The 26,712-nt window shown below is 38.7% G+C and overlaps 1 protein-coding gene across 3 annotated transcripts in view; it reads right to left on the bottom strand.

Annotated features, from left to right (window-relative positions):
• Positions 1-26,712, bottom strand: part of NELL1 (neural EGFL like 1) — an 888,103-nt gene that overhangs the window by 728,406 nt on the left and 132,985 nt on the right. For all 3 annotated transcript variants that reach the window (XM_017525920.2, XM_017525921.2, XM_037737557.1), the window contains one exon: positions 3,502-3,672. In XM_017525920.2, coding sequence (XP_017381409.1) covers positions 3,502-3,672 — 171 coding nt within the window. The remainder of the gene's footprint in view (positions 1-3,501; positions 3,673-26,712) is intronic.

Below are 26,712 nucleotides of genomic sequence, written 5' to 3'. Positions count from 1 at the left end.
AGGTTTGGAAGGTAGATTCCAGCTCAAAGTTTTGGTTATATGCTTATTATATTATGTGATTGACAACTAGTTATTTATCTTGAGCCTTTCTATTTCCAAATCTGAAAAATGGGCCTAGTAAAACTGTCCCATTTTAGGGACAGTATACCATTTTAGGAATAGTATACTATTCCTAGCACATTACCTGGCCTACAGGAGAGGCTAAATCAATGTAGATCCCTTCTCCAGCACCAATGTAAAGGGTTCCCTCAATTAGACTCCACATCTTTCCAAGCATCTCCCAGGATTAGCAATATAAGACATGTGAGGAGGAAATACTAGAAAGGAACAATCTGCTCACATTGAATCTTGGCCTTCCCTCATGTTCCAAACATGATGTCAATGGTCCCCACTGTTGGGCTAAATAGCCTACTAGTAGCTAGATGCAGACACTCGTAGGTCAGACGGGTTCAAATCCTAGATAGAAACCTTGAATTACTGGCTCATTTAGTGATTTGTGGCAAGTTTAGTTTTGGATTCTGCATGCTTTTCTTTTTTTTTTTTGAGACGGAGTTTCGCTCTTGTTACCCAGGCTGGAGTGCAATGGCGCGATCTCGGCTCACCACAACCTCCGCCTCCTGGGTTTAGGCAATTCTCCTGCCTCAACCTCCTGAGTAGCTGGGATTACAGGCACGCGCCACCATGCCCAGCTAATGTTTTTATCAGTAGCAGGATTGCAGACAAATATATAACCTCAGTTTCCTCATCTTAAAAAGAGGAAGAACTAATAGAATGAATGTGGAATAAGTTAATCTATGTAAAGTACACAGCACTGTGCCTAGCATAGTTAACACTCAAATGTTATCTAACACCATCTCCTTTCAATCTCTAATCAGCAGGACACTACTCAGTGAGACGTTGAGAAAAATAAGGGTGACAGGGATTAAAAAAAAAATAAGAATAACAAGGTAGTATCAAATGCATAGCTGAAATTCACTCTCTGTGAGGCTGGCTGATACTAAAAGTGGTAGAACCAGCATCTTGATATATGGGACAGAGCTTCTGCTACCGTAAAGGTGGCAAGTTGTGGCTGGGAAGAAACTTGTGAAGAAGGTAAGGTTTGTTTTGTGCATTAGGCACTACCTTCTCCTTAAACCTTTTCTCCTCTTTACCATGCTTCAGGTAACTGGTCTTCCAAGACTTTATTTATTTGTTGTAGCCCAGCCTCTCCATCAAATTCCTTCTCCTTATTCTAAGCCAGTGATATTGAAATACCAGCTCATGCACAAAGGCTAGACTGCCTGCATGGAACCTATATGGAGTGCTTGTTAAAAATATTGCCTCCCAGGGTTCCACCCTCAGGAAATCTGATCCAGTAGGTCAGAGGCAGAGCCTGGTTATCCATTTTTTCAATATGTTCCCCAGATAATTCTTATGTATAGTCAGATTTGGGAATGATGTTTCTAGACTTTTCCTACATGAAAATCAAAATTCACTTTTCTTATGACCCAGTCTTTTGGGACCATTTTTTCTCCTGACCCACCTGAAAAATGTATTTGTGTTTGGAGTCTACGAATCATTAACTAGCAGCAACTTCCTAAGTTTTCTCTCCAAGATCTTACATAAGGGACATGTTATCCCATAAGCCAAAGTACAAAAAATATTAGGAAAACGCAAGGAATATTTAGAATAACCTCAGTCGATTCTTTCTAAATGGGAATGACTCTAAAGAATACAGTGAACTACAGATCTCCCAACCTCTTCTCATTCTCCTGGTAGGGAGGTCATGGTTGCCATGAAGAACCAACGGCATATGAAAGTTTGAAGGCAGGGTCAAAGAGGTGCCATTGATATGCAAAGTAAATAACAGCAACCACCACAAATGTGGACTGAGCTCTAAGGGCCAAGCACCACCTAAGAATTTCTCTAGAGAGAAGAATGTTGCGAAACAAAGTAAAACTTTTGGAAGGAAGAAACAAAAAACTGCATAGCAAGGAAACAGCAGTATCTCCAGGACTATTAAGTTGGAAATTACTAAACCAGGGTTCTGCGGCCTCTTTCTGTCCTGTGGCTTAGGAGGACAAGCAGTGCTCTTCCTCTGCAATCCTATTTGGACAGCACGTGGGTGGTAGGTCACGGTGGGTCATAGGAGTGTTACCTGACAGGCCACTTTAATTCTAGGGAACTGAAGGGGCCGATCAGCTCTTGAAAGTGAAAGTGGATGTAGCAGCTAAGCATTGGCTTTATCCAGGCTGCCCAGCCCTGGTCTGCAGGGTACAAAGGAGCTAGTGATTTCTATGGAAACTCTGTCCAGACATACTTATTATATCTGATTGAAACCACAATTCTTCAGAAGTGTAAAAAGCACCTGAAATAGCTCATATCAAAATGGACCAAGACTCACCTCAAGATGGCAAACCTTCCCTTGAGCCTGACACTAGTTTCCTGCCCTTCCAAGTCTTCTAAAAGAGACTGCAGAGCCAGAGTGACAAGCACATTTAAACATCTCCTCATGAGAAATGTGCAGTAAAGCTGACTGACCTTGGAATATCTCTCCTCTTGATGGTTTTTGGAAGGGAGGCTATCCCCAATATGCCTGTTCTTTATTCTGGGCTCAAGGGAGCAAGCCTTGTATGGCTGAAAAGTCATTTTAACTTGGATGGCATCATTGAGTATCCATAATACATGGGCACTGCTCAGAATGCAAAAAAAAAGTCTCTGTAATTGGACTAAGGTCACTATTCATAAGGATTTTCAGTGGGTTCTGGAGAGACCAAAACTTTTCCCTTGAACACCATTATCCAGCTGTCCAGCCATAAATAATCCAATAGAAACCAACGGTCTTTCTCGCTCTTCAACTTTCATTAAGCTCGGCTCCTGTGATAGCCGTAAGAGACAACATTTCCATCCCACCCAACCCTAAACCTCCTGTGAAACCCTGCAGACCTCATAAATAGTCCCACCATCCCCTGACAAGCTCAAAGGCCCATTCCTTTGAAGAAAATAGCATCAATTCCAAAAGGCTCAAAGAACAGCCTCTTTAAGAAGCCTCCATTTGGAAAAGATATTTAAGCAAAGGTACACTTGATGAAGTGAAATAGAATCAGCTGCTTCAGTAGCAAAGGCTTCTCAGGTTCATTCTAAGGTAGCTGAGCTTATTCGCTTCCAAGTGGAACGAACTCAACAACAATATATCACTGTTAACTGTGATTACAGCTCCATGGAATTCCAGCCAGTGCCTGGAGCACACTGAGGTGCACTTACTATTCCCCAATCTGCAATCAACCTTTTGTGCATTTGCTCCTAATCACAGGACACATTTTCATCTTAATGAACTGTTTTCTTATCATATTACAGTTGGTCATTTCAGCATGCCTAATGTCCCATTTGGTAGGTTAAATTACAATTAGAGTCCCTTGGTGTTTGTTTCCTGGCAATTCTGGAAGGAATTTGATATTTTTTCCCCTTTCCATTGCTTGATTTCAAGGGCAGAATTAGCAATGATCAAAGACAAAGAAATACCTGTTACAGTCGACATGGAGCAGGAGATGAGAGGCACTAACTGACAGGGCAACCTTGTGCCATCGTCCATCTGCCATCCGGTACGGAAGTGCTTCTGTCCTTGGCTTCCCATTGTGCATATAGTGATACCGAATCTCATCCCTCAGGCCACTGCTCTCCAGTTCAAAATAGCTGTATGTAAAGGAGCAAACATTTGTTTCACTTTAGTTCTGTATATCACAGCCATCATCAATCCCTCAAGCCCTTACTACCAGGTCTCTTACAATCTAAAGTTAGCTAAACATGACACAAAGAGCTAAGACCTGAAATCAATTCACTGTATGGAACCCAATGCATCTATTGTCTGAGAGCCCTCATGGTGACATTCTGAGCCTCTGAAATAGAGATCAATTGATCCACTGTGAGGTAACAAGCCACAGCTAATTAGCAACACTCAGTGCAGTGTTTCTTAAATACTTAAAACTACAAATCAGAACCCTCTTTCCATCGTCTAAAAAAAAGGCCATTCATGTGGAATGGATCTATTGATGGTTATTTTTAGATCTATTATCTTTACTTTTTCAAGAATTAAAGGGAAATAGAAGTCATGTTGGACATCAGGGATTGAAATACATGGTCAGAATGAAAAGGTTAGTCTAATTTTTTTTCTTCTCCCTAAACAAAAAGATACAATTGAATAACAATTCCTAGATAATGAATAGGGGAGAAAAGGCTGAAGCTAGTCACATAAGAATCAGTATTTCAAATTATCGGAGAATAAAATATGCAATTAAGTTTTTTCTTCTCTAACATTATTATCCTGTTTTTCAGACCCATAAGAAATTCTTAGCTTTACCACCGTGGTCTGCACTTCAGTCATAAAATGCTACAAGCAACTTTGGGACACTCCTCAGGCACACAACGGGGCTGGTACTTTCACGGGTGCCAGAACTATTTTGTTTCCTATGCCTCTCTTCTGAAATGTGTCATTGTCATCAACATTGGGCCTGATCTCTCTCCCAAGTCTTGCACTAGGTATTTCACATGTACTAATTTATCATTCAAAAAACCTATAAGACTGGTATTATCATCCTTTTTAGAAAACTTAAAAACTGAGATTAAGGATTAAACATACCCAAGCCAGATTTAAGCTTCAAACTAAATTTAACAGTGTGTTCACTTTCTGCCAGTTTTTGCCCGTCCCAGAGGCATGATGACAAAGTCATGAGGACAGCCTCACCAGGCACTGCTAGTCCCCATGGATAACTCCAACAACACATTCATATAGGCAACTCCAGAGCTACTTGCCTAGACAGGTAACTAGGCTTAATCCCTAGATTTGGAAGGACCTGCTGCTTCTATTCTAATCCACTGAGCTGGCTAACCCCACTAGCCAGACTGTATTTAATCTAAAAGACAAAATGCATCTTCTACGAGAACTAAAATGAATATGCCATGAAACTCAGCCTCTATTGTGCCTGAATCCCAAAACTCATGCCAAAGAACAAATACATATTTCTTGCTTATTTTTCACAAGAGATCTTTCCAAAGTAAACAGTGAAGGGCAAGCACAGTCAAGACCAGCCTCTGACCTACCTCATTTGCACCAGTACAAAGAAGCATGCCCAAGGTCATAAACTAAAAGAGGCTATTTTTACCATAGTGGCCAGCTTCAGGGCCCAGGTTCATACTTATTAGTAATAATTTATGTAATTCATACTTTATAAAACTACACAGAAGGAAATGCTTTAAACAAAGAAGGCATTAATTTTAACAGAATTTTCCAATTTTTTCTAAGTAGTTAGAACATTAAAGAATCAAACAGAGAACTTAGAGGTCAAGAAGACATTACAGACTATTGGCCATTCATTAATTGATTCAACATGACTTTACTGAACACATAATGAAAAGCTAAAAAGCGGTTTAAAATATATATCCCACTTCTGAAGGTACTTTGTGACTAGTGAAGAAGGAAGTAAAATATGTCCCTCCCCCCCAAAAAAGGTAGAAAGTGGCCTAAAAGGAACAAATGAGGAGGCAATAAAAGTCATTTAATAAATGATTTCCATGTGCCAGGAATATGGCAAGTGCTTTCATAGATATCTTTTTAATTTCTTTAAGGTAGATATCATTGTCCCTATTTTATAGATGATCAAAGATATTAAGTATCTTGCCCAAGACTATTCAGCACCTGTATAGAAACACAGCATGAACTTATATTTGAGATCTTACCAGGATTCACACATCATGAGAAATCTCTCAACTACTTTATTTTGACCAATAAGCAACTACTGGGGGAAGCAACATGACCTTGAAAGGGCTTCAATCAACGACAATTAGAAATACTCATAGAAGTCACCTGATGGAATTATTAAACAGGGAGGCAAATACATTTAACTAGATTTCATCATTATGCTTGGGGTTGTGGCCTCATTGAGCAAGTGTTCAATGTATTATAAACAGACCTCTAAAGATCACTTTATAAAGCACTGGAGTCAGTGGTTACCTGGGGGTAATCACAAATATATAGCTAGGAGAAAAGAAGTCTGTCCTAATGTCAGGCAAATGATACTTGCATCTTAGACTAAAGTTTCTGGCCGCATCCTGCACATATTCAAAAACTGCTGCATCTCACGCAACTTGGATGAAAATCAAGATGATATATTTTTGAAAAAAACATGTCAGATAACTGCTGAAGCGGCCTTAGGGATAATAAAAACACTGGATGGCTAAGAGACATCTGGATAAAATTCTTTCATGAGGGCTGGGAGGAAAATAAGGCAATATTTCCAGGCTGTAATGCTCTACAAATAAAGACGAGTCAACTCTGAGCAGGAAGTCATTTGGCCCGATGGGATTCGGCTGTAGCCTGGAGGAAAGACTCATGTTCTGTAGTAGAACCTGGTGACTCAGTGTGGCCTACAGACCACCAATAGCCGCATCACCTGTGGAAATTCAGATTATTGGGATAACCCCAAGATCTACTACAGCAGAATCTGCATTTCAATAAAACTCTCAGATGATTCATGTTCATTAACATCTATGTTTAAGAAGCACTACAGTAGTATGCCAGGTGTTTCCTTATTTCCTGGCCAGGTGGTCATGATGAGGGGAGCAGATGTTTGATGCTATGAGCAAGTGAATAGGAACCTCGTGGTGCTGGCAGGCAGAAGGAGGACCCTGGAAGTGATCATAGGCGGTATCCAGTGAGCAGTCTACCCCTCACTAGTACTCTCTCTTTAGGACTCAGGTGTACTGGGGTCTTCTTAAGAGTCTATAGGGAGGGCAGCTGTATAAATGACAAAACTATAAACCAGAGTTTGTAAGCCAAAGATTTTGTAAGCTCTTAGCCTTGGACCTCAGCCAAGTGTGTTGTTCCAACAAATTGCCTTTGCTCCCAGGAAAGTCTGCTTATCCTGCAAATATCTGAAAACAGCAATGATAGTCCCTCCTCTTTCTTTCTTTTTCGAGCCAAGCATCCCTGTCTCCTTTCTTTATACTCCCATCTTCATCTAAACTACGAGCCTCTCCTGGACAAGGATTCTGCCTTCTTCCTCTTTCCAGCCTTCCCCATGTTGGTCACCATGCTCTACACATGGTCAAATAAATCGATTTTCTACTTAAATACAGCATCCAGGAATAAACGCACTTCTACAGAAGTGTTCTAATGCGAAGTACAGTGCCACTATCACCTGCTTTGCTCTGGGCTGTGCACAACTATGTTTACACTGACTTTCCCATAAACTAATACTCCAACACCCTTCACACAAAATGTTATGAAGGCAAATCTTTTCCAACCTTATTTATTTAGCCAATTTTTTTTTTTTTTGAGACAGAGTCTTGCTCTGTCACCAGGCACCAGGCTGGAGTGCAGTGGCACGATCTCGGCTCACTGCAACCTCTGCCTCCCAGGCTAAAGGAATTATCCTGCCTCAGCCTCCCAAGTAGCTGAGACTATAGGCACACACCATACTTAGCCAAATTTTTAAAGCCTGGGACTTTGCTTAAGTGCAAGGTAGATTCCACCTAGAATCAACATGCATAATCCCCAAAGGTCCACCCTTGAGCATTAGGTACAATCAGTATTACCATGAACTGAAGTCAGATTTCATAAGACTATCTGAATTCCTTAGTATATCTGGAAATAAATTCAGGAACAATAATTCTAAAAATATAGGTAAAGATCAGTCAAGTTGTTTTTATTAAAATTTTTATCATTTTCCCCAAAATTGATACCAAGAGTATCCTATTTTGAGATTATATATATTTAAATATATATATATATATATATATATATACACGTAATATTGTGAAAACAGTAAAAGTTAATTTTAGATGGTATCCAGCACCAATTCACAAGTAAAGGTAAAACATTTCTTAGAAAATGTCTCTTTTCCAGTTATTCTACAAGGATATATGCTAGCTATTTCAAGAAATATATCACACTCCAAAGAGCTCCAGAGTTAGTGCAGTACCTGCCTACATTCCAACAGTGATTATTCTGTGGCCCTGAATAAACCATTGCTTCCTAGGAGTCTGGGTGGGGAGGTCAAAGCAAAACAGATTTGGGAAATAAGACGACACTCTTTCCCAGTGTATACTCCTAGCAGGACTCTCCAGATACAGAGAAACCCAGGCAGGTGTCCAGCTACTTTCTATAAAAGGAACAAGCCACCACATATATAGAGAGAGAGTACCTGGGTGGATCATTTCCACAAATCCTGAAAAATCCTAAAGATAGTTTTAAAAAAATAAGTTTCCCAGCATAGTGCCTATGACTTTCTAGGACCACAATAAAGAGTAACTTGGCTGAGCGTGGTGGCTCAAGCATGTAATCCTAGTACTCTGGGAGGCTGAGGTGAGTGGATCACCTGAGCTCAGGCGTTTCAGACCAGCCTGGCCAACATGACAAAACCCTGTCTCTATTAAAAATACAAAAAAAATAGCCAGGCGTGGTGGCCCATGCCTGTAGTCCCAGCTACTTAGAAGGCTGAGGCAGGAGAATCACTTTAATACAGGAGGTGGAGGTTGCAGTGAGGCAAGATCATGCCAGTGCACTCCAGCCTGGGCAACCAGAGTAAGACTCCATCTCANAAAAAAAAAAAAAAAAAAAGGTAACTCTATTTTTATGGGCAATAATAATAACAATGATAACAAAAACAATATAGCTAATATTATGTATATAATAATAGGTAATAATTATTGAGTACTAATCATTACTAGGAGAGCTGCCTTTACATCTGTATATTTCATGTCAATTCCTACCACAAGCCTGTAAGATCTTTTACTTGTTTTAACAAATATTTATATAGTACTGACTATGGGCCAGGCACTAGTCTGCAAATATTTATTCAAGCAATCCTCATAACAACCTTAAAAATACCCAACTATTATCATCCTTATTTTATAAAAAAAGAAACAAAGGTACAAAAATACTAAATAACTTGCCCAAGTTTGTACGGGTAGATACGAACAGATCCAGGATTTAAACAAAAGCAGTCTAGTTCCAGGCTACATGCTTTACGCAACAACTCAAGTTCATATTTTTAATCACTACCTCATTTTACAGATATGAAATTCAAGATGTGAAGCTCAGACCATTATAGGAGGCGGGGCCATGACTTTAACCTGAGTCTGGCAGACAGACACCAAAGTGGGTGTAGTCAGTAGCAACATCCCATTACTTTCTACTGTGTCAGGTGTTTTAAATATATTATCTGCAATTCTGCCAATAATCTTAAATGTTACTTATTATCATAAGTGTGAAAACTGAGATTCAAAATGATAAAGTGCCTTGCCTGCAGCCATATAACTCCCAAGATTTAAATCCAGGTTTGCCTAATTCCACCACATTGTATTCCTCACTGGGTAGAGTGGTATGATCACATCAAGGTCAGTGGATAAAACAGCTCAAGTGCTCGGGCAGCCTTCATCCCTGGTTCTCATGATGCCGCATGCTGCCAAGTCATACTATTGCAGACCCAGGTGCCAGCCCTCATTCTTTATGCTAATCTCATCACTCTGTAAAGAAATGCTACAGTTGTTCATGCTGAAACTTTTTTTTTAAGATGGAGTTTCACTCTGATGCCCAGGTTGGAGTGCAGTGCCATCATCTTGGCTCATTACAACCTCCGCCTCCCACATTCAAGCCATTCTTATGGCTCAGCCTCCTGAGTAGCTGGGATTACAGGCACCCACCATCACGCCCTATTAATTTTTGTATTTTCAGCAGAGACAGGGTTTCGCCATGTTGGCCTGGCTTTTCTTGAACTCCTGACCTCAACTGATCCACCCACCTCGGCCTCCCAAAGTGCTGGGATTCCAGGCATGAGCCACCACACCTGGCCCATGCTGAAGTTCTTGTCTCTTTCCTGGTCCTATGTCCACCGCTTAGTTAATAAAGAGATAAAGCCAACAACACAAGGCAAGTATACCGTGCCCACCTTAGGCCAGGGGTTTCAATAACTATGTGTCCTGAAAAAGAGGCAGTTGCACCATTTTTAAGTGAATAGTAGTGGGACTACTGAGGCTTGAGTTGCAACTTTAAATCTACCATAGACAAACCATGTAATTTTTGGCATATCATGTCCCTGCCCCTCTGTCCCTCATTTTTTTTCTGTGTCTTAAATAAAGTAATTATATCTGATCCACAGAGCCCTAGAATTCCTCAAAAGGCCCTTAGAGTCTATGTCAGAGGGAAAAGATGAGGCCTATAAACTTTTTTAACCAGAGCAACTTCATTGTCACCTATTACGTAAATTGGAGTTTCCCATAAGATTTCATTCTTCTGGCTTGATAGTTTTAAGCTATTAATAATAGTTTTAAAATATTAAACTAAATAATTTTTAAAGTCCAGCTCAGGTCTAAATTCCTATAATTCTTATGCTAATGGTTGGTCAATTAGTTTCATTCTATCCTTGATATTCTGTCAACATTCAGGCCTCAGACTCCTTATCAGCCTGGAGGAGAGGGGAAGGAGAGATGAATGCAGCAGATGTGCACCCCGCCCCTCGGCACTGGGCACATACTATATTCCCCAGCTCCCTTGAATCTAGAAGGGATCATATGAGTATCTGCCACAAAAAAAAAAAAAAAAAAAAAAAAAAAAAAAAAAAAAACATGAGAAGAAGTGCTGTGTATCATGTCCAGGCCAAAACAGTTAACAGAGGATGTACCTTATCCATGCTAGTTGCAGAGGTCCAATGGAGAATTCTCAGGCCTTGTTGGGTGGTGGCACCATATGGCGGAAAAAGTCTGGGTCTATAAATGACTTCATGGAGCAGAGATACCTTTCCTCACACAGATTAACATTGAACTGGGATGTAAACAAAAATAAACTTTTCCTGATAATAACGAATGAGATTTAGAGATTACTAGTCTACCTTGACTCAGTAGAGGTACAGAAACCTGAAACTGAAGAAAGGCAAAAAGAAAAAAGCTGAAAACTAACAATGGGCACAAGTTATTGCTAGTCTATAAGTACAAAGAAATGGCAGTAGGCATGAACACAGTCATCTCCTGTACTGTGAACACTGCTGCCATTATCTGTTGTCACAGATAAACTGAATTACACAGCTTAATATTCCGCTGAAAAAACTGTATTTTCCAAAGATAGCCACAACATCTCCCATTTTGCATACTTGTCTGCAATGTGAACTTCACATTCCATCCCTTGAGAAGTGGGAACTGTCTCCTCCCTTTGAACCTGGATGGACTTGTAAGTACTTTGAAGGCAAAAGTAATGCTTGATGACTCCCATAAATGTATAAACGCAGTTTCTATCTTGTTTACCAGAAAACACTCATGCTTTAAACCCTGAGTCACCTTTTAAGAAGTCCAACTACCCTAAGGCCACCTTACTGTGAGGAAGTCTGGACCATATTGGGGAGGCGGCATGTAGGTGATATAGGTGCTCCAGTTGACAACCCCAACTGGGATCCCAGCCAACAGCCAGTATAAACATCAATTTTGTGAGTGAAAACACCTCGAGATGGCCTGCCCAGTTGTCCACTCTTCCCACTGAAGCCACAAAAGTGGTAGAACAGAGATAAGCCATCTCTTCTGAGCTCTGCCCAAATTCCTGATCCAAGGAAACTGTGAGCATAAGTTTTGGGGTAGTTTTTTAATACATCAATAGAAACTGGAACACTCCAACTTCAGGTATACAGATTTTTATAATACCTTTAAAAATTAAAACTATAACAAGTATGTTTTTACTAAATGCCTGGGTCATTGGCCAGATGACCAAATCTCAAAATGTTGATTTTCTGCTTACAAATAGCACCACAGATATACAAGTATGCATTTGTTTTAACATATAAAAATGGAATTCTACCAAAAATGTAATTTAATATAAATAAACCATTATATCTTTTACAATACATGGATTTCAGAGGCTAATTAAAAAAATAAATACCTTAGGACTACTCTGATACCTTTTTCATTAATCTATTATTTTTCTTGTATCAAACCCAAACATTTTGGTCTCAAGCTTCTTTCTGGCTTACACAAATGGAAGTGGCCCCCTTGGTGGTTCTTTCATGAATCAGGTATCTTTGGGTTCCAGGTCCGTGTGCCTTTTAAGGCTACAGAGCTATTTGACTAAACTAAAGGAAAGTCCTGATTTTCCTAGACAAAATTCTGGTACTCTCAACTTCTGTTTACTTTATTCAGAGCAATATGGAAAAAGAATGTATACCAGAAAAAAAACATATAAAGGGGCTTCAGAACTCAGACATCTTGTGATCAATCCCTCCCCTCTGCCATTCAATCCATGTGTGAACCATTTCTGTAAGCTTTCTTTTCTTCATCTAGTAGAAAATAAACAGGTACTTCACAGATCTGAGAATAAAATGACATCCATTTGTAAACTGCCTTACAAAATGCCTAATATCCAACATAGATTATGATTTCCCTTCTTTATCTCTTTCTATATACATGGAAATAAACAGCCTCACAAAGGTGTGGTGCTGCTGAAAGCATACAAATTCTGCCTTTTCTCAGAAAGAAGTGTTTTTCTGCCTTCCCCTTCCTCTTGTTTAGACTAGACCTGGTGATTTGACTTATAGTTGTAAGGTCACATATTAGTTCCGCACTCAATCCTCTTAGCAAACATATAGCAAGGGATTAATCGTGACAGCAATTACAAAGTACCTTTCTTATTGAAAATAAAACACTCACTGTTAAATGAAATGTAAAACTCAGGCTCTTTATGCCCATTCAAAACTGTTCTATTACAGCCTTTAAAAATCCATATGGTATTAGCCATGCTGTATTTTAATAAAGCAAAAGCTGGCTTTTAACTTCCCCAGAGAACCAGGAAAAAGACATGAAACCTCAGGAAAGTTAAGATAAAAAAAATTAATTGGCAGAATATATTTAAAATAAAAACACCCAATCAGCTAATTTACCAGGACAAGGGGAGACGAATCATTTGGTTTTGATTGCCAAGGCCTGCAAATAAAGTCAAATAAAAATATTTACTAAGCAACCAAGCCAAAGGCACTAAGCTTAAAATCACACAACTGCATCTTAAGACTAAGGAATATCTTTGAATATCCAGGAACTCAAAATTAAGATGTTTATTAATATCATGATTTAGAAAATAGGTACTAAATATATCATGGTGGTTGTAGTTGTAGTGGCAATGGTAATCGTACTAATGACCAAACATATGCAGCACTTGTTGTTTTTCTGAGATGGAGACTTGCTCTGTTTCCCAGGCTGGAGTACAGTGGCGCAATCTCAGCTCACTGCAACCTCCGCCTCCCAGATGCAAGTGATTCTCCTGCCTCAGCCTCCTTACTGTCTGGGACTACAGGTGCCCACCACCATACCCCCAGCTAATTTTTGTATTTTTAGTAGAGACAGAGTGTCACCATGTTGGTCAGACTGGTCTCAAATTCCTGACCTTATAATCCACCCACCTCAGCCTACTAAAGTGCTGGGATTACAGGCATGAGCCACCACACTCAGCCATATGTAGCACCTTCTATACTTCTTTGTCAATTTTATTTAAAATGCTTAAAGAAGAAATATTATCGTTCCCAAACAAGAAATACAGTCTTCAATTTTCTAAAGTTGTTTATTTCTATTGTTCAAAAATAAGCTGATGTATCTATATAGGTACTCAGTGAAAAATTTCCCTCCTCCATCCTGTGCCCAGTCTTCCCAGTATCCAACAACCCTCATAGGCAACTAGTGTTTGTGTCCCATGTATTCTTACAAAGTTTTTCATGATAAACTCTTTTAGAATAGTTTCATATTTGTAGAAAATTACAAAATTAGAGTTTCCATATATCCCACACCCAGTTTGCCTTATTAATTAACCAATATTAATATATTATTATTAGCTAAGTCTATATTTTATTCAGATTTTCTAGTTTTTAACCTAATATCTTTTTTCATATTCTTATCTAGGATACTTCAGTAGATTTGTTTGTCATATCTTCTGGGGCTCCTTATAGCTGTTCAGACTTTCCTTGTTTTTTTAATGACCCTGACAGTTTTGAAAAGTACTTCCAGGTATTTGGTAAAATTTCTGCCTTTGGGATTTGTCTAATTTTCCTCATAATTATACTAGGGTTGTGACTTTTGGGGAGGAATACCATAGAAGTAACGTGCAATTCTCACAGCATCAAATCAAGAATGCATTCTACTACATAACATCACTATTGATGTTACTGTCATGGTTAATCTCCCTGACTAAGTGTTTGTCAGTTATTTCCATTATAAAAATATTCTTTCCCCTCCCAGTTTTATACTGTCCTCTTTGGAGGGAAGACATTCTATGCAACTCATACTTAAGGAGTGGGGAGTTATGTTCCACCTCCTTTTGGGTGGAATATTGATATAAATTATTTAGAATTTTACTGCATGGAAGATTTATCTGTTCTCATTTATTTATTAAAACATTTATTATATCAGTGTAGATTCATAGGCTATCATTTTTTTATTTTGGGGTATAATCCAACACTGTTTATTTTGTTGCTCAAATTGTTCCAGCTTTAGCTGCTGGACGTTTTCACTTGGCTTCTTTGACTTACTCCCATCATTGTGTTTCTTGATTTATTTTGAGAATTTCCTTACTTTCTAGTACTACAAGATGCTCAAGGCTCATCTTGTGTATTTCCTGATCCAATCCTAAAATAAACCATTTCTCCAAGGAAATCTTCTTCCTTTGGAGAATGGTATCAGAAATCAAGATTTGGCCACTATGTGTGCTCATTGCTACTAAGGTATTGTTGCTTCTGGGCTCTCTCAGCCAACAGAGCAAATAAATATATGTGTGTGTATAACAATCAATATATATACACATATCTATAAATATTTCTATATGTATCTATTTATACCTAAACTAAGCTAAACATGAATTCATACTGATGTATTAAACGCTAATCCATTATCACATATATAATTCTAGTCTCTGTCCCATGCTTATCTGTAATCTCCCATGATCTACCATCCATTTACTTAACTATTCACTTTCTGTATACATGTATAGTGGCTTTAATATTATTAACCAATACCCTCAGGTAAACAACTTTATCAACCCAAGTGAAGTATAAGTTCCTTCGGCCTTTAGTGCTACATACTCCATTCATTTCCAAAGTTCCTGAAGTCAGCTCCTATTTACCCAATCCCTGTTGTTGAGGTTGTTTCATGCATTTGTAATACAGTTAGATAACTGTTACATTCTGAATTCCATTGTGGGATCTCTTAACTTCCTAAATGATTCTTTAAAATTTGCACACCTTAAGGTTTACTCTCTGTGCTGTAAGGTTCTGTGGCTTTTGACATATGCATACTGTCACGTGTCCACCATTACAGAATTGCACCCAGTAGTTCCACTGCCTAAAAAATTCCTCTGTTCTTCACCAGTTTAACTCTCCCCCAACTCCCAAAGCCCTGGAAATCATTAATCTGTTTGTCATCTTTTTTTCTTTTATTTTTAATATTATTATTATTTTTTGCTCTTTTCAGAATGTCACGTAAATGGAGTGACATACTATTCAGCCTTTTCAGATTGGGTTGTTTCACTTAGTAATATGCATTAAAGATTCATCCAAATAAGATCAACCTTAAAAAAAAAAAAAAAAAAAAGATTCACCCATGTCTTTGCATGGCCTAATCATGTATTTCTTTTTTTATAGCTGAGTGATACTCCATTGTATAGGTGTACCACAGTTTATTTATCCATTTCCTTATTGAAGGACTTGGTTGCTTCCTGTTTGTATGCAGGATTTTTTCTGAAAATAAGTTTTCAAATCAATTGAGTAAAAACCTAGAAGTTCAATTGCAGGATTTTGTGATTAGACTATATTTAGCTTTGTAAGAAACTGCCAAACTGTCTTCCAACGTGGCCGTACTACATTACACTCAGACCAGCAATAAACAAGAATTCCTGTTGCTATTCATTCCTACCAGCAATTGGTATTGTTGGGTTTTTTTTGGATTTTAGCCATTCTAATTGGTGTGCAATGGTATCTCATTGTTTTAATTAGTATTTCCCTAATGAAAAATGATATTAAGTATTTTAATATGCTTATTTCCTATTTATATATCTTCTTTGGTAAGATGTCTATTCAGATCTTTTGCCCATTAAAAAAAACTGGGTTGTTTCTTTACCTATTATTGAGTTTCAAGTGTTCTTTATATATGTTGAGTATAAATCTTTCCTCAAATGTGTGTTTTTCAAATATTTCTTCCAATTTATGACTTTTTAAAATTCTCTTAATAATCCTTCTGGTAGAACAGAAAACTTTAGCTTTAATAAAAATCTAACTTAACAACTTTTTCTTTCATGGATCACTCTTCATGTTGTGCCTAATAGCGCATCACTGAACCCAAGGTTATGTAGCTTTTCTCCTGTGTTTTCTTCTACGAGTTTTATAGTTTTGCATTTTACATTAAAGTACACAATCCAATTTTGAGTTAGTTTTTTTAAAAGATGTAGGGTTTGTGTCCAGCTAATTTTTTTAATACAAATGTCCAATTGTGCAAGCATCATTTGTTAGGAAGACCATTTTTTCCAACGGTTTCTTATGCTATGAAAGCAAGTATAAATATGCTATTTTGTCCCACCTCTTTGACAAAAATTATAGCATAGCATTCTCACTGTTCTATAGTTTTTCCAATTAAGGTAATATGAAAGCTTTTTTTATATACAGAGCATTTTATTTTACTGTTTTCAATTTGATACATATTCTCCCACTCAAAATTAAAATCACTCACTTCTCTACAGCACAAATCCAAATTACAACTAGGTAAAGGCCCATTTTCTCAAAGCTAAGCCAGGCTTACATGCTGTGAAAGCAAGATTGAAAATCATATATGCAAGGAAGGCACTAAGTGTTAAGATAAGTAACAAGTGCTAGGTAATACAAAAACCTTTGAGACATATGCCTCTCATCAGAGAATTTACATGTCACTCGATAAAATAAAATAAAAACTTATGGAATAATAGACAACAATACAACCTTGACCTTTAAAACAAGGAGAGGAAATCCAGTCTTGAATGGTGACATGAGAATGTTTCAAAAAGAAGCTGGATGTAGAAGAATGATCTAGACTGGAGTGAGATGGGTAAGAGAAGTGCTTGATGAGTGGGGAAAATGTAAAAACATGAAGGAAGAAATGTGTCTCAGGTGCTCAGGCAACAAAGAAAGAAGACGTATGAACAGCACTGAAGATGTATACAAAGAGATCAGAGGAGTTGTGAAGCAACAGAAAGGTAAGTTGAGGCAAGATTCATAGACCCAACCACTGACATTTAGTCCTTTTCCTACAGCCTAGCAGTTCTCGAACCATTTTATGTCAGGACTGATAGATGATGTTCAAACACTCCCACAGGTGTCAGCAGTTATGCAAAATTTCTGTTTTCTTACCTCTAACTCCAGTCCTTTCTCCACCTCTCAGAAAGCACATCATATCAGTGGCTCCATGTACCCTGACTCCACTCTAACACATTAGAGTGCCTTCTGACATAAATGAATCACAAATTTATATCTCCAGTCTAGACCTGTCTTCTGAACTCTATACTTTTGTAACCAACTATTTACTCAACATCTCTCCCTGGATACCCTAAACTCAATACTCGCAAGACATAACTCCTAATTCTTTCCCCAAAACCTGGGCCTCATCCATTATATCCTATATCAGAACAGAAGCTAAAAACCTAAGCATTGTCTTTGACACCTTTCTCTCCCCAGCACCTGATGGGCACACCATCAGCAAGTTCTATTGCTTCTGTTCCTAAGTATCTACCATATTCAGCCATTCCTGTGAAGGTGATAGCCTTCACAGCTATCACCCTTATCTTATCCAACATTTCTACTCATTCAGCTCTCACTTTAAATGTCACCTTCCCAGGAAGTCTATTGACATGCACTCCCCACCACCACCTAGGGTTTTTCATAAGACTGTGCTCCTTTCCTTCACAGGTATCTCTGTTTCTACGTACATATTTTTCTCATTATCTCGGTAATATCTGTCTCCCACTAGATTATAAGTGAACACATGGACTATATCTCTTTTTGCTCACCATGGTATCTTCAGAGCCTAGCATAACATTTAGCATATTGTAGTGACTTAATAGTTTTGGAATAAATGAATAAATATAGTAATAAGTATCTAGCGTTTAGTAACAGTAACAAAATACAGTTGGCACACCTTAGTGTTGATTGTGATACAACAAAGGGTTGTGACATTGCAGTTGAGAATCACTCTTTCACTCTTTTTTTTTTTTGAGACAAAGTTTTGCTCTTGTTGCCCAGGCTGGAGTTCAATGGCATGGCTCACCACAACCTCCACCTCCCAGATTCAAGCAATTTTCCTGCCTCAGCCTCCCAAGTAGCTGGGATTACAGGGATACGCCACTATGCCCAGCTACTTTTGTATTTTTAGTAGAGATGGGGTTTCTCCATGTTGGTCAGGCTGATCTCAAACTCCCGACCTCAGGTGATCTGCTCGCCTTGGCCTCCCAAAGTGCTGGGATTATAGGCGTGAGCCACCATGCTGGTCGAGAATCACTCTTATAGAAAATAAGTTAGTCATCAAGGAGGTAATTCAGCAAAAGCACCATTTAAATAATAATAAAAAAATAATAATTGCTAACATTTATCAAGTCTTACCGCATACCACCTCAGTAATTACTTTATATACAATATTGCAGTAAATTCTTGGAACAACCCTCTAGAGGAGGTAATATTATCATCTTCATTTAACTAGTGAAGAAAGCAAGTTAGATAGAAGTTAAATGATGAGCAAAGACACAAAACTAGGACAAGGATGCCTAAGCCAGACCTTGGAAGAATGAACTATGAGAATCAACACAGACCAAACTGTCCAATAACTGAAATATCCACTACCCATAAGACTCAGAAGGCTGATACCATAAGCAGAGAACATTCAGCTGGCTATGGGGTCATCCACCACGAGATGGAAACAAACTACCCTTCACAGGACGAGCGTGGAACCCCCCTCTGTCCCTGGGACTGATGGCTCCACGGAATTGGAGGATGAGAGTGGGTGCCTTAGGAAACATGTTCTAGTGACTGCTTCTGTTAGGAAGACTGGAGCTCTCAACAAATACAGTGAGATAAATTTTATAGTAAAATACTTATCATAACTGGCTTGCTATAAGAACTCAATAAATGTCAGTTATTATTATTGTCATGATTATTTAAATGCTAATTTTACTGAATTGCCTCCTTGATAAGAAACTTTTATTTTCTACAGTGATTCTCAACTTCAATGTCAAGGCAGTTTGATGTATCATAATCATCTGTGAGATGTACCATATGTAATTTATTACTTCTAATAAAAGCCAGAGGTTCATTAATACACTCATTCATTTATTCCAAAAATATTACGTCTCTACAATTTGCTAGGTGCTTGGCTAGCTTCTAAAGACACAATGACGAGCAAAAACAGACATAATCCATGTGTTCACAGAGCTTACAATCCAGTGGGAGACAGTTGCTAACAAAACAATCACACTAATAAATGTAAAATTGGAAATGGATAAGTACTGTGAAAGAACAGAACATGGCTCTATGACAAAGCCTGGGTCAGTTTAAGTCACACTGGGATAAAGCCACCCAGCATGAAAAGCACAGGCTAAACGTGAGCATTGTGAAGAGTCTCATAAAAGGTGTAAGGGTCACTAAGAAGAACAGTGCTTAGGAACAAGCTTAGAAGATGGAGCCCAGATAAGCCTAAGTTGTAACAGTCATTCATAATGGGACACTGAAACAGGTGAGGGTAACAGTCATTCATAATGAGACACTGAAACAGGTGAGGGTAACAGTCATTCACAGTGAGACACTGAAACAGGTGAGGACTATGTCTGGCCTCTCAGGGGGCCAGTAGTAAGACCAGTGTAGCAAGCTCCCACCCAGCCCACTTGCTATTACAGGAGCTTCCTCCACACCCAGTATCACTGCTAGTGGAAATAGAGACTAAACATTCCCACCACCTACCCTGAATTCCCTGTTCCCTCCTCAGGAGAGGACACCTGGATCAGGTGAATTTATCTATAAAATCTATTTGCCTAGAGCTAATACATGTAAGTGAACATTTGCCTAAAGCAGCTTTATCTGAAACCAAATTTGACGAAAACCAATTTACGTTCCTATCACATGTGAATTCTTATAAATTTCACAAACATGAATTTTTATGTTAGTAGTACCATTAGGGGAAATTACCATTAAGTAAACTGGCCATTAGGTAAATTGATTTTAGAATAATTTATTCTGGGCAAACTTGAAACACCTAAGCCCAATCTACAGCCGTTCAAAAAGGTAGATGGGATGGCTCTGTGTCATAGGGCTTTCTCTCACTGTCAATAAAGCCCTAGAAAGCTAATATATCCAGGGTCACCCTCCTACCTTCCAAAGCAACTAGTGAACTTCAAAATTAATCAACTTATCCTGTGCTAGCATAATTCCTCTTACATTCTCCAACTCTACAATGCCCACTAGGGCTGAAAGAGCTTCCTGGCCACCATCATCATGAAGCTGCCTTTATCAAATTTTTAATAAGCTCAGTTCATGCAGGTATCTAGAAGGCAGCACCACTCTAAACACTTTAAAAGTGTTCTTCAAACTTGAGGGGCACATGAGTCAACTTGTCAAAATGCAGGTTCTGATTCATAAGGCCCGCTGGGGTCTGAAATATGGCATTTCTAATAAGCCCCAGGTGATGCTCTTGTTGCTGGTCTGCAGCCACACTATGAGCAGCAAGGTCTTACGAGATCAGTACAGTTGTTAAGATGTGCAGGTTGAACTGGAGATGAAACTTACTAGACATTAGAAGGTATTCTTCTCTGATCTTGGACATAAAAATGCAAGAAGGTACCGGAAACTTACTCATATGTTCATGGAGTTTGAAACAGTAATGAAAACTTTATCTGTGACCAGAGTTTGCCAAGCAATGGCTCTTAAACATTAAGAAAGCTTCAAAAGTCAAGTTCCCTAAAAAGGTGATTTCTACGATTAGATATGATTTGTCCCCACCAAAACTCATGTTGAAATTTGATCCCCAGTGTGGGGGTGTTGGGGAGTGGGGTCTATTGGAAAGTGTTTGGATCATGTGGGTGGATCTCTCATAAATGAATTGGTGCTGTCCACACGGTAATGAGTTCTCGCTATCCTGAGACTGGATAAGTTCTCACAGGAACAGTGATGCATTGTGAAAGAGTAATTGTTTTCCATACAAGGAATTTTACAAGTCACATAAAATATATCCCTACCTACCTTGGAAATGCATTCTTAAGAAAAGAGTTCCCCCCTTTTTATTACACCAAGAGTCTACAAAAGCTATTTCAGGAGTTGAGCATGGTGGCTCATGCCTGTAATCCCAGCACTTTGGATGGCTAAGACAGACAGGCAGATCACCTGAAGTCAGGAGGTCAAGGCCAGCCTGGCTAACATGGTGAAACCCTGTCTCTACTAAAAATACAAAAAATTAGCCAGGCCTGTTGGCACACACCTGTAATCCCAGCTGTTCGGGAGGCTGAGGCACGAGAATTGCTTGAACCCAGGAGGCAGAGGATGGAAGAGAGAGCAAAAATAAGATCAGGGATTACTGAGGTGGCGTTCTCCATCCCTTCTCTTTCTTCTACAAAGAGACCCACAGGAACACACCTTCTCACTTCAGTGATTCAAAAGCAGTTTCTCAGTTGAGGCCTGGAAAAAAGCCTTTACAAATTACTGCTTTCTTTAATTACAAAATGAAAAATAAGAACTTCACAGTGAAGAATCCTGGCCATCTCCACCTTAGCCAAGCAATGAAGGTTAACTAACATCACCAATAATAAGACATATCAGTATCAGGAATCCTTTGACATAATGCACAGAGAAAAGACAACATCATTTCTATGGTATTCTTGTCAGAAAAAATAATATTACTTAATCATGAGAAAATGTCAGAAACTCAAACTAAGAGTCATTCTACAAAATAACTGGCCATAGTCTTGAAAAGTGTCAAAGTCATGAAAAACAGGAAAGTCTGACAAATTGTAACATTTTTGAGATTAAGAAGAAATAGCAACTAAATGAAATGTGGGGTCATCGACAAGATCCTGAAACAGAAAAAAATCCTATATTCATTAAAAAAAAACTAGTAAAATTAAAACAAGGTGTGGAATTTGATTAATAGTCCTGCAGCAATGTTAATTTCCTGATTTTCATAACTGTATCATGGTTATGTAAGATGTTAATATTAGAGGAAACGGTGAGAGATATACAAGACTTGCTGTATCATTTTTGCAACTTCCTTTTAAGTCTAAAATTAATTTCAAAGAAAAGTTAAAAAAAAAATCACTGTCTTCTCTCCAAAGATGCCCATCTCAGAAAACCAAACCAGTGATTGACATCTCAATGGGAAAACTTATTTTATCTTTTGTACTTGCAAAAAAGGAAAGACTGGATCTTTTGGACATTCTCTTTTGAATCCTATTTATTTTTCCACTCAAATCTTGGCTCATGGTTCTCCTCATCCTCCTCAGGGATTGGGTTATTCATATAATAAATCAAGAGAAGTCATCCACTCACCCAGGTAAAAGTATGAAATCCACCTTCTACTTGTCACAGTTGCAGAAAACTGAAACCTTAAGAACAGATAGAAAGTGAGATACTAAAACTGACTGAAAGAAACTGACTGAAAAAGAAAAAAGATGAAAAGCATTTTTTTTCTTTCTTTAATTAAAAAAATAAAACAGCAATAAAAATATTCTGCTGTCCTACATGAGATTGGGTAGACATGTGAGAGAGGGAAGGCCAGAAGGCAGGCTGAAGTAAGAATATAGATTATAAATTACTGAGTAAGAGGAACCCCAGACAGTTCCACAGAGCGCTTTCCTGCAGCAATCCCAAGCAAGAATTGAGCATGCACATGGTCCCTAGGTCAAATTTTAGACAAGTACTAGGAAAATGGCTCTTCATGCCAGTCATTAAAGTAACGACAAACTTGAGAGTCTTTTCAATTATTAACACTCTTCTGAGTTTCTAGTGTTTGCAAGTTAGATGTGCAGACTAAATTTCAAATATGGCTGATTTAAATAGATATTCTAAGAGACCATGCAAGATAAACAAGATAACAAGATATTCAGAATATTTTAAATCATGCCCTTTGGACTTAGAACAGAAAGTGTGGGATTTAAGCATTGACAATTATTGAGTGCCTACTATGTCCCAGACATTGTCTTAAATCCTTAAAATATGCCCATTAGGCAGATATGATTATACCTAGCTTACAGATGAAGAAGCTGAAGTTCAAAGATATAAAATTATCTAAGAAGACACAACCAGTAAGTGGTAGATCCAAGATAGAAACCCAAGTTTATATAACAGTAAAGATGCCCTTTCTGCTCCATGATGCTATGTCTGGGATGTTGTAGAGGAAACAAAGTTTCTAGCACCGATAAACAGATACTGAGACTGTTGTGAATAGGTAGCACAGAGGCAGGAGCAGTTAGCAATTTCCCTTTGGGATTAAGATATTTTTAATGTATGGTGCCCATCACAACAGACAGAAGTCATTTAAACAGTTTCGCACGACCTTATCACTCTCCCCACAGAGAAGATTGTGTTTTAAAAAATAAGGAAGATGGTACACATTAACTCAGCATGGAAGAGAATCATAACCAATTTACTTACCTTCTCAGCACAGAGCTAGGACTTATTCCCAGCCTTTCTTACTAATAATACTAGGTGTGGTCATATGCTTGAGTTCCAGCCAATGGAATGTCAGCAGAAGGAACTGATATCCGTGTACTGCTTCCAAGGCTGACCCTAAACCTCCTACAGGCAATCCTTCTCTTTCTGATTGCTGGAATGAAGACAACCCTCAGAAACACCTGGAATACCACATGTTGAAGATGGCAGAATGACAAAGTGGACAGAGTCAGGGCCTCTGACTCTCCAAGAGAAGAAGAGTTTCCCAGGACAGATACCCAGAAATAACTGCATTGCTCTTTTATGTAAGCAACATATAAATATGGTACATCCCTAGCTAAAACTTTCAATGAGGACTAGTCCCCAATTATAAGCCTCAAAGATCCCTCCAAGCCATACAGAAAGACTTACTTTCTTCTGCTTCATTTGATAACACAGTAATGAATACTGACAGTACCTACGGAGCTTTGGCACAAGAATAAAAACATAATTTTATTTTGACACCGGTCACCCAGGCTCTTCCGATCACAGTCCAGGGGGTCCATGGAATTGGAAATTAGACATTAATGTTCATGTCTTGGCAGGCACTATTAGAATCCCCATCTTACACATGAAAACATTTAGACTCAGATAAACTAAGCCATGGTTCTTTCTGCACTTCCATTGCAAAATCAGGGCTGTGTCTTGGCAATTGCAGCATAAATCTCTTAAAGTTATTAGAGTTAAACTAACTGCCAGTAAGCAATAGAGCCAGATCTGAAACTCAGATCTTCGGGTGAATGTGTTATTGCATATGGAAAACATTTAACACACAAAAGTATACCTTCAGCAAATGTTAGTTCCCGTCCATTCAACTCGGCTAAATATAATCTCTCTACTGACACTCCTCCATGGGGAGTGGGATACTCTGTCCCACTCCTACATGCAAAGGTCTGATATGGTTCCCACCCAAATCTCACCTTGAATTGTAATTCCCACATGTTGTAGGAGGGACCCAGTGGGAGATAATTGAATCATGGAGGAAGTTTCCCCCAGACTGTTCTAGTGGTGGTGAATAAGTCTCATGAGATCTGATGGTTTTATCAAGGGTTTCCACTTTTGCATCTTCCTCATTCTCTCTTTGCCTGCTGCCATTCATGCAAGAGGTGACTTGCTCCTCCTTGCCTTCTACCATGATTGTGAGGCTTCCCCAGCCATGTGGAACTGTAAGTCCAATTAAACCTCTTCCTTTTGTAAATCGCCCAGTCTCACATATGCTTGAAAACGGACTAATACACAGACCTTGTATTTTCCTCTGTTTAGTGTACTATTTTCCTTTGCTGTTCATTTATGACCCTTGTCACTGACAAAACTGTTCTCTCCAGCATTCCAGGACAAGCTCTTAGGTGTACCACCAGGGAGCATACCCCTCACTGCAAACTGGACCTGCTTTAACCGTCTTTACTCACACTGTATAATTCATACATTGAGTATAATTACTACAAGACCAAGGTCTTTAAGCAAAGCTGAGCATATAAGACTTCCAATGATCTTACCACCTCCAATTTTCCAGCTTCATCTCCAACCTTTACCTTCCCAACCTGCAATGGTAACCACTGTTCCCAGTGACTAGAATGTTCTTCTACTCCTGGATACCTGGCAAATCATACCCACCCTTCAAGACTCACCTCCAGCACCCACAAGAAGGACTGTAAGAACTACCTAACTACCCCTGACACTGGTGAACTGTCAAAATCTGCCAAAAATCAAGCTCCACAATTCTCATTTTAAATAGATGAATCTGTTAAAATTATCTGAGGAGTTTCATCCATCCACATCTGCAGGCCCTGGGCATACCTACCCCAAAATTAACTGCTGCTCTAGAAAAAGGTTTCCTGTTTCAGAAAAAAAAAAAAAAGTTTATCGCATTCATTCAACCAAAATATATTACATTTATGCCATATCATGCCCTGCCAGGGAATGAAGGTAGAAAATATAATCACCTGGTTGCTAATGGCTTCCATCTGCTATACCATCTATTAGATTTCTGTGAGGACTTCATGTCTATTACCCAAGTGTTCTCTGAGTCCTAACTATGCCAGTTTACCAAGCCATTCCCTTGAGCTTACCTCTTCAACTTCTACATGTCTCCCAGAGTCTTTCTGCCTGGTTTCCAACCTACTATTTTGTTTATGAATCATTCTCATATGTGCTCCCTGATGCTCAGTCTACTCTTCACTGTCAGTGATCATCTGCTCCTGTCCACTCCTAGACTGACTTGGAGACACTCAGAGACCCAGTATGAACCTAACTAAATGCAGTGACCTGACTAAGCACTTTAATATCCTTGGTAGAAGTCTCTTAGAAGAAAAGAGAAAAATGGAAAAGAACTGGACGTATTACTACTGCCTACCCAGCGGGAGCTAGCGAGAGGTCCTCAGCTAATCTCTTTGAGGGCATTAAATAAGAGCTTTCTGATGGCTCGTCTTCATTTGCTAAGCAAGTGTTCCCTAGTAACATACAAATGAACAAGAGAGCAGCCCTGGTATTCAGATTAAGCAATATGTGAATCACTGCAGAACCCAGGCTGAGCTTGTTGGTACATTAAGTTATTGCTGCCCTTTTAAAAAATTTAATTAAAGTGTTTGAACATTATCTCACTTTAAAGATTTAGCTGCTGAGGCTCAATTAAAATTCCAAAGTGTCAGAGTGAGAAAAAGCCCCAAGTGGAGATCTAACTTCATCCTGAGTTTTAAACATACGAAAACAGTTGGACATTTTACAATCACAACAATTCCTTTTGGAGATGGACATTATTACCCTACAATCAATTCAAGATGTTTTACAATCCCTCTGCCAGAATGTGAAACCCTTGTGTACTTCATATAAGGAGCTGCTTATGAGCTGATAATACTCACTGCAGAAGAATGAATACATCCACACCTTCCCCAACCTCATCATAATCATACTTAAGCTCAATCAGGTGCTTGACACATCTTACTGTAGTGTGGGAGTCTGAGAGCAAGTTGCTCAGTGGTAATCTCTCCCAGAAATGAGGCTGGCTAGTAATTTGTAT

The sequence above is a fragment of the Cebus imitator genome, unplaced genomic scaffold, assembly GCF_001604975.1.
Source record: "Cebus imitator isolate Cc_AM_T3 unplaced genomic scaffold, Cebus_imitator-1.0 Scaffold39, whole genome shotgun sequence".
Lineage (NCBI taxonomy): Eukaryota > Metazoa > Chordata > Mammalia > Primates > Cebidae > Cebus > Cebus imitator.
This window is presented reverse-complemented; position numbering and strand designations above follow the sequence as displayed.